At 46.1% G+C, this 12,968-nt stretch overlaps 1 protein-coding gene across 1 annotated transcript in view; it reads right to left on the bottom strand.

Annotated features, from left to right (window-relative positions):
* ESYT2 (extended synaptotagmin 2) overlaps nt 1-12,968 on the bottom strand; it is a 70,973-nt gene that overhangs the window by 39,997 nt on the left and 18,008 nt on the right. Inside the window, 3 exon segments of the mRNA XM_032482965.1 lie at nt 3,309-3,385; nt 5,409-5,543; nt 6,607-6,648. Coding sequence (XP_032338856.1) covers nt 3,309-3,385; nt 5,409-5,543; nt 6,607-6,648 — 254 coding nt within the window.

Here is a 12,968-nt window from a genome sequence, read left to right as displayed (position 1 = left end):
GAAGCAGAACATTATGCTCCTGCTGGGAATCCCCAGGGTCAGTTTGATCATCACTGGACACAGAGTGTCTAAGCGCACGAGCAAAGTACTAACGAAAGGCATCTAGGGCATGTTCTCCCCATCTTTGCAGTCCTGGTGTAAAAGTCGGTACCTACAGGGCCTTCAAACTGAGCACGGGTCTCCTGCTTATGGGTAAATCACCAATAGCCTGCTTCAAAACCATCTCAAAACTTTCCTCTTTTTCACTTGTCAACTGAGAAAAATGCATGTGAGAGCTGTGAGTTAAGTTTTATTTGTGGCAAATGAGGACTCTACCCTGGGAGACAGGGTCTCAGATGGCTCTGAGGCTGCTCCAAGATGCGGGGGAGGTAAGTGCACATGGTCCTGGTGAAGCTGGAGGGACGTGCAGTCAGCACACGTTTAGGCAGCACACGTGCTGCTGGTCCCGAGGAGCAGGTGTCCCCGTTAATGATTTCAGTGCTTTTCCAGATATGAAGAGACAAGAATCTGGGCTCATAAAGTCTTCTCCTGGAAGTCTCTATCTGCAGGCATGGTCTGCTGGCTTCCCCAGAGCACAGAGCACCTCATTCTCGTCTCCGCCCAGACCTCCCCTCGGGGTTCTGGTGCTCAGGGCTGCAGCTCCCGGTGACGCAATCCTCGCAGAGGCACACAGCCAGTGACAAGTTTTCACCCATGCACTTTAAGCCTTGATCATTTTGTTTCCTAACTTCATTCAATCACTCCTTCCATGTCTCTACTGCCAATAACTTAGGTCCCTGTCTGGAACACACAAGAAGGCAGAGTACAGATTTTCTGGAGACAAGAACATCTGAGCTGCATCACTTCCATGTGCCATGATGTCTGCTAAAACCACAAAAGCCAGATGGCGTCTTCAAAATGGCATCAGTCAACAGGTTCACTCCAGCAAGTATTTAATAAACGTGTGAAACGCTCCCTTGTTGCTGGAACAAGAGGACAAGGTTTGTGCCCCGGAATCGCATGCTCAGCTAGTGGACAGTCCTTCCCAGGCTTCCTCTTCACTCCCCTGGTGGCAGCAGCGTTTGCAGTGGTGCCAAATACATCAAAGACGCCGAGTTTTCCGCATTACGTCCTTGGAGCAGTCCATCCTCCCTTCCGTAGTAACTAGTCCTGACTCTGCACGTTTACTGCATTAACGCTCATTCCAAACTCCAGGATGACATTATAAAATAATATCCCTGCTGCCATGTGTCAGTCGCTGCCTCACAGCAATGTCACAGGCCTCAGAGGATGCGGGGAGCACAAGCCAGGTTCATGAAGGACAAAGACAAGAGCCGAGAAAACCCTACTGTGGGCACAGCACCAGGAGACCCCAATTCACTTTTCCCAATTACCTTTTACTGTGGTGAAACACACGTAACATAGAATTGGCCACCTCAACCACTTCCAGGTGCACGGCTCAGGGGCATGAAGCACAGGCTGCTGTGCAACCACCCCCACCACCACTGCCAGAACGCTATCAATCTTGCAAAAATTCTATAGCGCTGACCAGCGAGCTCCCCTCCCCCACCCCCAGCCCCTTTCTGTCCCTGCGAATCTGACTCCTCCAGGGGCCTCGTATGAGTGGAATCACACTGCAACTTGTCTTTCTGTGCCTGGCCTACTGACTCAGCGTGTCACCCCTGCTGCTGCAGGATGGACACTGCTACCCCAGCACCTCCTTCTCTGTAAAGGCTGAATGACACTTTGCTCTATGAACATGACACTTCCTGCTTATCCACTCAACAGTCACAGACACCTGGATAGTGTCCACGGTTTAGCTATTGTGAATAAAGCCGCTGTGAACACGAGTGTAAAATATTTCTTTGAGATCTTGTTCTTAATTCTTTTGGGTATATACCCAGAAGTGGAGTTGCTGGATCAAATGGTAACACTGTAAGTTTTTTGAGAAACCACTATTGTGCTTCTACTTCACACGCTCACCACCAGGGCACATGGGTTCCAACATCTGTGATCCTCACTGAGCCGTCTTCTGAGTGATGGATCCTGCTGGGTGTGAGGTCGTTCGGACGTGTGTCTCCCGATTAACTGTGACTTCTCACGTGCCTCTGCCCACTTGTGTATCTTCCTCAGAGAAATGTCCATCCAAGTCCTTTGCCCATTTTTGAATTAGGTTATTTGCTTTTTTGTTGTTGTTGAGTTGAAGGAGTTCCTTACACATTCGGGACCTCAGTCCCTATGAGATCTATGATTATACAGATTGCACTGATTCTACAGCTTGCTTTTAGTGTTGACTTTTAACAATACTAAATCTTCCAAACCATGAACATGGGATTTACGTCTTCTCGTGTGTCTCCATGTGTTTGTATCTTTAATTTCTCACAGCAATGCTTTGTGGTTTTCATTGTACAAGCCTTTCACCTCCTCGGTTAACTCCTAAGTATTTTATTCTTTCTGATTCTATTGTAAATGAAATTGTCTTCTTACTTTCCTTTTTGGGTTGTTCATTGTTAGTATATAGAATGTACCTGATTTTTCTTTTTTGTGTTGACTTCGTATCCTTCTACTTTGCTGAATTTGTTTACTAGTTCTGAAAGACTTCGTGGTGGAATCTTTGGGTTTTCTACATTTAATATAATACCATCTGTGCACAGAGATAATTTTACTTCTTCCTTTCCAACGTGCACACCTTACTTTGTTTTCCTCGCACCTACTTGCTCTGAAAGAACATCCATGTTGAGGAGCAGTGGCGAAAGTTGGTACCCTTCTTGTTCCCGATCTCGGAGGCAAAGGTCTCAGTCTTCTACCACTCGTGGGATGCTCACTGTGAACACATGCCTTTTACTATGCTGACATAGTTTCTGTCTCTTCAGTTTATTGAGTGTTTTTACCAGGAAAGAGAGTGTTGAACTTCAAGTGCTTTTTCTGCATAACTGAACTGATCACGTGGCTTTCTCCATATTCTGTGAATGTGGGGTGTTACACTGATCAGTCTCCATATGTTGGCCCATCCTTGCATCCCAGGAAGAAACCCTACTTGGTCATAGTGTAGAATCCCTTCAACACGTTGCTGAATTCAGCTTGCTAGCATTTCATTAAGGATTTTCGCATCAATGTTCGAAAGGGATACGAGTCTGTCATTTTCCTTCCTTACAATGCCTGTAATTTCTTTTATTTCACACATTTTATGAGTGGCAATCACCTAGGTTATCAGGAACTGAAACCCAGGAAGTAAACAAGAAAGCCGGTCAGACCCCACCCACAGCAGGTGCGAAGAGCGCTCTCACACCCCCCCCCCCACGGGCGCAGCTGACACAACACACACTCACCTAATCTGAAGGTCCAAAATGATCTGTCTCTTGTCCACGTTTTCAGTGTACACTTTAACACCATTGATCCTGAGGGGCTGAAACATAATCAACTCACTTTAAAAACTAAGGAGGGCAGAAGACAACCAGGTGCTGCGACATGGCAGAGAGGAAGGAAGAGGAGACTCCGTGTTCACGATGCTCTAGCTGCTTCTCCAGCAGCAAGCCACGAACCCTTGGCCCCTCAGTGTCCTCATCTGTACAACATGTGATGAGGGGCCTGCTCCCGGGGAACGTGAAGCTACCAGACACGGAAGCATGAGGCGCCTGGAGCACTCACTGCCCGTTGCAGCGAGTGCTCAGGACGGTGGACGCGGCTCCAGCTGCGACTGGCTTTGCTCCTTCAGGACCCCAAGCCCCTGGTCTCTGCCAAATGACCCCGACTCTCCCCCTCTGCCCCGTCCCCCTCTGCCCCATCCTTACTACATGGTTTGAAACATAAGTTTCTTTCATTTTTTATGTCATAATTTTCCATTTCTTAAGATTTTCACAAAAGCAGGGCTTTTCAATGAATATATGTGTGTACATGCATGACGGGGACACTGCACTGTACACCAGAAACCGACACATTGTAACTGACTGTACTTCAATTTTTTTTAAACGAGGCTTTTCATTTAAAATACTCGCTATATTTTCAATACCTAATACACAATATAAAGTCAGAATCAAACAACTCTATAAAAAGAAAAGGCAGACTATTAATAGATGTTATACTTCAAGGGCCCCGTTGTAACACCATTTCCAAACCTTTTCCCTATTTATTAATTTGAGACCCCTTCTAAGAAAGTTCTCAACAGCACATTTGAGCATTAAAACTCAAGCTGAAGAAATATCTTACCTATCTTGCCTACTGCTTCTGTGACAGGATGGGTGTCCTGAAATCTCACTCTTCAACCAGCTGCAGGACTAAACTCTAAGTCTACCTTTCCTACCGTCCCAGGTTCCGGGCTATTCCCCTGATCACACAGCTCAGACACGTGCAGGATGACAGATCACAGGACACAGTGAGCTCACCATGTGGATAAGTGAAAAGCGGGCACAGACACTCAGGGCCCTGAGTTCAAATGACTGCACCAAGGATTCCCTTCCTCCCAGACGACACCTCGTATTAGGGGGAGGAGGGGCCAACCCCGGGGGACCAGCACCGACCGAGGATGGACAAAGACCCTGTGTGGGCTCCCTCTCTTCTTCATTAGACAGCCTGAGTCACTGTGGAAGACACTGAGCCCTCTCTGCACATAGAAAATGGCCCTCGATGGGGGAGGGGACCAGCAGCCAGGAGATGTCGGATAGGAAAGAGCCTGGGGGCAGTGACACGGCCAGGGGTCAGTTCTCAGACACGTCCACTAAAACCCCGAAAGGCTGGAGCACAGACATCTGAACACACAGTCCATGCCTGGCTTTGCTGTGGGTGTGTTTGAAAGTACTGCTCAACTCCGACTTTTTATTAGGCATAGAAAAAATGTTACCTTGAAAGTAATATAACATTATGTGTCAATTATGCCTCAATAGAAAAAAATGCTACCTTCAACCATTACTAATAATTGTAAACACTGACTTAAAAATATAAAAACAGTCTTAAGGCTTCCGTAGAGTTAGGATTAGGGACTTTCCCTTGCATGTGAGGTGACTCCGATAACAGAATCTATCTTTCCCTCCACCTGTGTCATTGTTGTGGTGCCGGAAAGCCTGGCACTGGGGCCCTGAGCTGTTGCCTCTAAACGTCTGGAGAGTAAAGCCTTCATCACGTGTCATCACAGCATCATTGGTATGTCTATACATCAAACTCCTTTTCCAGCAGAACAGGTGGCAGAAAACTGTACAAAGGTAACTCTGACAGAAGAACGTGGGGCAGACACTGGTGGGGACCACGGGGACCACCGATGAAACTGCAATGGCTGAGAGACCACAGGGGATGAGTGAGGTGAGCCCAGATGGAGGAGGAGAGGACCTGCAGGATGCTGGCCTGGGAGGACCTGCATGCACACTGCCAGCCTTCCAGAAATTTCCTCTAGAAAATAACGTGTGTGCACAGGTAAGAACACTCAAGATGAAACAAACCTGCTGCCCCATGTCAACCCTCGTGAAGCTGAAGGTGCTGAGGTGGGGGTGTGCTCCCCGCACAGCCGGCTCTATGGTTTCTCGAAACAATTTCTCCATAAACTGGCAAATAAAAGGCCACATCTGTTTGACAGTCTGGAAAGAAGAAAGAGCACATGTTACACAAAATGGAATAGTACTCAAGTCATCATGAAAAATCATAGTCCTACAGTTTTTCAGAATGTTTGAAAATGGGGGGGGCTTTTTTGTTATACAAAAAAAGTATCTAAATTTTTAAAATGTATTACAATAAGCTTTTTTTTAAGTAATCAAACAATCATTTACCTTTTTATTTGTGTTCTACACATATTTGAAGTTAGGCAGGGCTGAAGTCCAGAAACTTCACTTCAAATGAAAAATGGTGCCACACTATAAAGACACAACCCACACTGCTCCATGCTGGGGCCAGACAGTTTGTTCTTAGATTAACAGCAAAACAGGCAGAGCTGCCCCCTCTGAAAATGTCCCGGAGCACCAGGCGAACAGTAAACTATTGATTAACCAATATGCTGCAGGAATCAGTTACTCTAGCTAAATACTGTTTAAGTATACAGGCACATTTAATGATTGCTAAAAAAAATCAGAAAATCCTGTGGTTTCAATTCATTGCTAAAAGCCTCCTAAAACTGTATCATTCTTAATAAACATTAATGAGTTGTTTTCAAGGATGGACTAACTTCCAGTGATTTTCTGTGGGTAATCACTATCCACATTAGTTTTTACTATATAAATCTAAGGATATATAAAATACAGAGATAACAGATCTACTCCAAAATATAATGACCTAAAAACATAACCTTCTCCAAAAAAGATTATTATCTATCACTAGATTTCCTGGGTGTTATTTCCCCCTTCATAATAACATTTCCAAATTTTTCGCTTGTGATTATCATAAAAGAGATTTGACCAGTGGCTGATCAGTAAGGGAGACACAGGGCCAAACATCCAACTGTAAATACATCATAATTTTCTCACGTCAAAGACACAGTTTGCACTGTTTAGAAAAGGAAAGCAACATATCAGTTATGACTGAGTTCTTCTGGGAGCACAAGCCAACCCACTAAGTCCAGATGAGTTCACACACTGTCAACATCCAAACCCCCAAATACGGAAAAATGGCATCTCATCCTCTAATTCCCACTGATGTTCTGGCTCTTACCTTATTTAGCCATTCTGCTCTTTCAGTGTCTGGAAAGTGAACCTAAGGAAAAACACACACACACGTGACTTACTGACTCCTAACAGCTCTACGACGCCAGGCAGGCCGTTTAGCATTCTTGCTGTTTATCTGTTGTTTGCATAATGTTCTTTAAACACCCTGATGGGAAGCTGGATACAGAAACATGCGGCCCTGGCTCTCCACACCCGAGAATACTCCGAGGCACTTGCCCATCTCCCCGCCGTCCAGAGGAGCACCCGACCCCAAGCCCCTCCTCCCCCGCCCCACCGCCAGTACTGTCACCCCACACCAGGGATCTGGGCTCAGAGCCCTGAGGTCTGCCTCTCTCCTCCTGCCTAATGGCCCCAAGGAGCCAGCACACAATTTCCCGTCCTGGGCTCCTCCCCACACCATCTCCCAAATGAGGATTATAATTATAGTTCTCCATGCCTGGGGCTTGCATATTGGAAAAAGTAAGTGTTTAGGCAGGAAAAACTCTATTTAGAAAAATAGTGAGAAAGGGTTTTCTTTGGTGTTACAGCCATTCCTGCAGGAAAAGGCAGAAGCTGTTTGGGGCAGGGAGCTCTCCTCTGAGGTGCCACGTACTCCCCTCCCCAACCCTCAAAGAACACACTGGCCATGCCAACGTTCTGAAAGCCACACTTCTGGCTTTGCTGGGTGATGGACCACAGTGACCGAGATGGGGTCAGAGAAATGTTTTCCAGAACTGCCACACTTACTTTCCTAAGTAACACACATACTGTAGCCAATAAAAGACAAGCCCCCATCCCATACTCTGGCTGAGCAGAACTGGTCAGGGAATGTTACCCTGGGGTGGGGTGGCCCCAAGGAGATAGCTCTCTGAGAACCAACTCCACCTCTTCTGCTTGGCCCCTAAGAACAAATCACGGGATGGGGCCCAGGAGCAGCCAGTTCCTCTGTTAGAGATAGGCCACTCTCACCACATATATTGCGGCCATGCAGCTCTGCGGGAGGTCAGGCCGGGTCCACCTGCCCCGTGTCCACGTGCCCGAGCAGACCTGACCCTTCACAGAGCACCAAGGGAAGCCTTTAATTTGCCTGAACCATAAGGGTGGGCGAGACTGATGGAAATAAGCTTTTCTAAATCAAGTTAGCTTGAGTCCGTTCTGGGACAGAACCGAGTAGATGGCAACCTTCCAGAATTTAGGAAAAGGCTCAAGACTCGGGGACGACACCACTCAGGAGGCCAAGGTTCCGGTGCGAACAGTGGTGACGATGGCTCCAATCTGAGGCTCTGCCACCACAGAGGGGCCGGCTCTGACCCGAGTGGATCCAGATGACCAAAGGATTGCACTTCCCCCAAAGCCAGGTGACATGTGGAGTTTGGGGTGGGGAGAACTGGAGGGCTTGCTGGACCAGCCCGACTAGGCCACAAAATTAGCAAGTGCCATTCATCTGCAGGTTGTGCTCTGCTGTTTCTGGAAATTAAATATTAGAGTAGTTCAGTGCTCCAAAAGTCAGGTAGGAGGCTGTAAAGCAGGCGTGAGGCCGTGGTCCCAGGAAGCAATTTACTTGAGACCATCTCTGCATCAAGATGACCCTTGGCACACCCTGGTTTACACTCAGGGAGAACGCATGACGCCAGGGTGTCGTGAAAGGGCAAGGGTGACATCACTGCTGGAGAATTCAACTGCCACTCTGCTTCCAAAAGAAATACCCCAAATGTTAAGTGTCTTTTGATAAAATTACAGCAAAATGAACTTAGTCTGTCACGTAAGCCTTTTTAAAATCTGTTTTCAGATCCTTTCTTCTCCCCCAAATATTATGCAGTGACAGGATATGTTGTTCATCCCAGGAAACAACGGGACCACCACTGGTTAAAACTGACTTTAAGTGTGGCTACTCGCTCTGACACGGCAGTCAAAGCAGACAGAGAGAGCATGCAGCCTCTCAGGGCAATGGCAGCTCCTCTGCACAGGGACATCCCCGACCCGCATAACCCAGGGACAGGGCGCCTCAGGCCCTGCCAGACACACCTGGGCCAGACTGGCTGCACCCTTGCCCAGTGAGCAGGGGCAAGTGGTTGGTTCCTTTTTGCTAGGTGGTGGGGAGTCATTTCCTCATCCTGTATACCTCAGAGCAGCACTGTTTCTCTGCAGTTTATGTGCAGAAGAAGGTCCCTTCTACTACTGAGGGGGATAGTGTACTCATAGTGGTTTTAATTTTTATTTTCAAAATAGTCCTTGGTTTCTTGGACGAACCAAATTCTTGCTGAGCTCTGAACACCCACAAACAAGCATCCTAAACCCTGTGCCTGGTGGGGAGAAAGCTCTGACTAATCCAGACCTTCCGCCCACTTCAAATCTAAGGGAGGCTCATCACGGCGGGGTCCTGTCTGGGCATCCACATGCCTACAACTGTAGGCAAGTCTGCCTGGAGACCAAATCCTCAGATTCTCATGGGGCCATTAAACCAAAAAGGACTAGAGCACAGCACAAGGCTGAGCCCTCTTCAAAGCCTGTCGCATGGAAGGTCCAGAGGAGCGGAAGGTGAGGGAGGCGGGACCGGGGACCCGGCCCTTGGACGGCCGAGGGACAGACAACCACTCCCCTTGAGCCAGGTTTCTGGAAGACCAGTGAGGGCGGCTGACTATGCTATAAACTCTACCTGTTCAAATCAGCCAAGTAACCACCATTTACTGAGTACGAGTTGCTTCTGACATGGCAGGTTCTGTGCTAAGCTACTCACACACAGTATCTGAGTTAATTCTTACAAGTCTACAGACAGGAATTACGAATATCCCAAGTTTACAGGACAGCGACTAGTGACAGACTGGAGGTGAAAAGGCAGCTCTGCCTGCGCTCGAGAAGATGCGTGCATGGCAGCGAGTGTGCCCAGAGCTGCCTGTAGCACAGCTTCAGAGCGACAGGGAGGGTCTCTGCGGTGACAGCGCCCAGGATGATCTGAATAACGGCTGTGGAATAACTTTCAGGATTTGTTTTTAAGTGAAAATACAAGTGGAGAAAAGCAGGTACAACTAGCTACCATTCATCTCAGAAGGTGGCGGAGACACATAAAAATCTTTTAATAAAAAATTAACAAGAACTTTAAAAACCTGTTCCTTTGGGAAGGTGAGGGCAGGGCGGAGGAGGCGGTGCAGATGAGCTGGGCCAAAAATTACAAGAAATTACTACGCTTGGTAATAGAGGATACTGCCAGATTTACCAATAGATAAAAATTGATTAATAGAGGCCATATATGCTTAAAAATACTGCTATGTTTATATGCGTGTATATAAACCTATAGCTTTACACAAGTTGTATGTGTTTATAAACAAACAGAAAAGAGTTTGCAAGAATATATACCAAACCAGTGGAACACAGAGGGGAATGAGGCTTCCACACTCCCTTCTATTTTCATACGTTCCAATTACTTGTAAGAAGCATAAACTACTTTTCTAATTACTATTGTAATTTAAGATTAAAATTAAGAATTTTCTAACACAGAAGTATTATTTTATACAAAAAATTACTAAAATTATGTGAAAATATAATTTCCATAAATTAAACTATATCTTATTTTAGAGAGAGTGATATTAAGAAACAAGACTCTCTTAGAACATGAGTAATCTACTTCAAATCTGCTTTAAACATTTTTTTTTCTGACTTATCAGGTTTCAAAGGTAAAGTATAACTATGCTGAAAGAAACACTTTCATGATTAAGTATGATAAAACGACTCCTGCAAAAACCATTCCAAAATGAGATATTTGCTTCTCTAACAGCATCTGGTTTCTCTGAGTTCACCGACAGTTCTTCAGCTAATCTGCCAGGGCACCAGTAGTTCCAAGTCACCCTGTCACCAGTCCCACGAAGCACCCACACATCATACCAGAGCCCTGCTGCCCACCACCACGCACCAGGCAGAAACCGTTCACCTGCTGTGAATTCTGATTCTGTTACTGCATTTTTGTCACTGTGTTATTCCTTAACCTACTGCACATGTGTAGATTGTTCTTTGTGGAAAACAGACGGAAGAAGCCATTTTCGAGCAGTCACTTGGGTCTGGCTGGGTGCCCAGAGCCCGGGATGTGATGCGGAATTAGACCTGGTCCCGGCTCAGGAGGCTCGTGGCTGGCGGTGGGCTGGCGGGGGAGGTGGGACTGCCAGCCTAGGAGGCAAGAAGATTTGCCGCCTCCTGAAGGGTCCACGACAGCTTCAGGATGAAGATGGTGTGTGATGGGCTGGAAAGCATTAGCTGGGGTTTGCCCTGCAAAGAAAAGAGAATTTTCCAAGAAAAAACAATGGCACCTGCAATCCACTCTTGCTAGGTGAGGAGTGGGCGGGACGGTGGTGCTGAAACCGAAAAGTCGGGTCAGCCCAGCCCGAAGCGCCTTCTGTGTCACGCAGAGCAGTGCTGCTTCGTTCACCGCTGCGGTCAACGCTGGGGTTTTCAGGAGAGAAGCTACCTAAGGTTAGGATCTCAGGGAATCTATTTTGGAACTACCAGAGAAGACAAGGCAGAGAAACCATATGCACAGTAAGCTTTCAACACAAGTAAACTGGCTACATTACTAAAATTCACGAAGATGGATTTTGAAAGTCAGGCCATCTCTTAGTAGCAGAATCCCAAGGCATTCAATAGTTCTGAGGTTTTTAATTTACAAGTGCCAAAGAAAAAGAATCTATCAAAATGGAAGAAAGTAAATCTGTCACCAAATTTTAATTCTATTCCCTATGTTGAAAATCTGCTTCTTAGTAATACATATTGATAAACATTTGTTTATGTTCCACAAAACAGAATTTAAAGTAGCAAAAACATGGCAGAGAAAGGCAGAGATGTGCAGGGAAAATACAAAATGTGTCCCTAAATCATATAGGGATGATGAACACGTCATCTGGTTCCAAATCTTATTTTTCAACAGAAACTCCCCACCCCTACAAAACAAAACACCACTCAAATCTCCTTTATAAGTCTTATCATGAAACAAGTTTCATATTTATTATCCATAGTATCTCTACAAGCTAGAAATAATCACTGTATGAGTATTTAAGTTTTGATTATATTTAAGAGTTGACACCACCCAAGAAATCTCTTTTTATCTTTTCTTTAAAAAGAACAAAGGCGTATTTTGAATTCTAATATGATGTTGATAATATCAAAGTTGTTTGTTTAGAAAAAGCAAACCAAACACACAAAGGCAGAACACTAACCATATGCCAGAACTCCGAATACAATACCTTGCCCAGTCCTCACAACAGCTCTTTAACAGTGATGCCAGATAAGGAAACAGACCCACGAGGGGGAAGTGACGTGCTCAAAGTTAGAGGGGAAGTGGGCTAGAGAGACGAGTCCCAGACCCAGAGGACTCCAAAGTCTTCCCTGAAGTATAAAAGATGGAACAAACTAATACATAGCTGACATTTCCTACTTAACTCCTATCTTCCCCATTTGTGAACATGGGATAATGTTCAAAACTGAAGCTAAACAAAAGGACTGTCTGTCTTCAAACAGCGCTGTTCCTGCAGGCCATGTTAACAGTCAGACCCCCCTGCTCGGCCCAGGGCGACCACCCAAAGCACAGCAGGTGCCTCACCCTCACGGGGGCTGTGGGGACACCTGCTGAAACCCCACAGCATCAGCAGTGTGGAGACACGCTGGGTAAACACACTCATTCCTTCCTTCTAAAAATCCAAATAGGGTAACTGATGTCTTAGAAAACATGAGGAAAGATGTAGGTCTATTACAGCTGAAACAATAGTGATTAAGTATCTTTAGTAAAATACAGAAGATAATGGATAAAATGATGATCATCTTGGAAACCAAATGTTATTAAACTTCAAATAGTAAACTAGTTAATCAGGTTCACTTATTCACATTCTTCCTCATTCCAAGGATTTGAGCTTCGCTCATTTCTACATAGTCCTTTGGGCACAGTGTCAAAAAAAAAACAAACACAAAAGCCAAAAAAGACCAACATCAAGAAACCCACTCAGTTCTTACTTGGAGCAATGACTGGTTCCAGGGGAAGAAGTCGCTTCGTCCGGGCCTGCTGCTCGGAGCGGCCCTGGGCGGCTGGAGGAGGTCCCAGCCTGTGGGGCCTCCGGTCACCCAGCACACCTGGGTGCGTGTCACCACCTGTTGCTGACCCCCAAACACCACCTTCTCCCACCAGGCGATGAGCTCTACGTAAGACTACAAATTGGAAAGATCCAAGCAAGATTTAGGTTTTCTTGTCTAAAATCAACACTTACACCTCGAAAACTAAGAACGGATGAGGCAAGACTAGCACAACAGAACCGCAGGTTCCACGAAACCATGAGAGGCCCGTGCCCTGCTGTCTCACAACAGAAACTCAGCTTTCAGGAACCTTTAAGCAGT

Source organism: Camelus ferus, chromosome 7 (genome assembly GCF_009834535.1).
Source record: "Camelus ferus isolate YT-003-E chromosome 7, BCGSAC_Cfer_1.0, whole genome shotgun sequence".
In the NCBI taxonomy this organism is placed as follows: domain Eukaryota; kingdom Metazoa; phylum Chordata; class Mammalia; order Artiodactyla; family Camelidae; genus Camelus; species Camelus ferus.
Note: the sequence above shows the minus strand (reverse complement) of the source record. Positions and strands in the feature narration are given on the sequence as shown.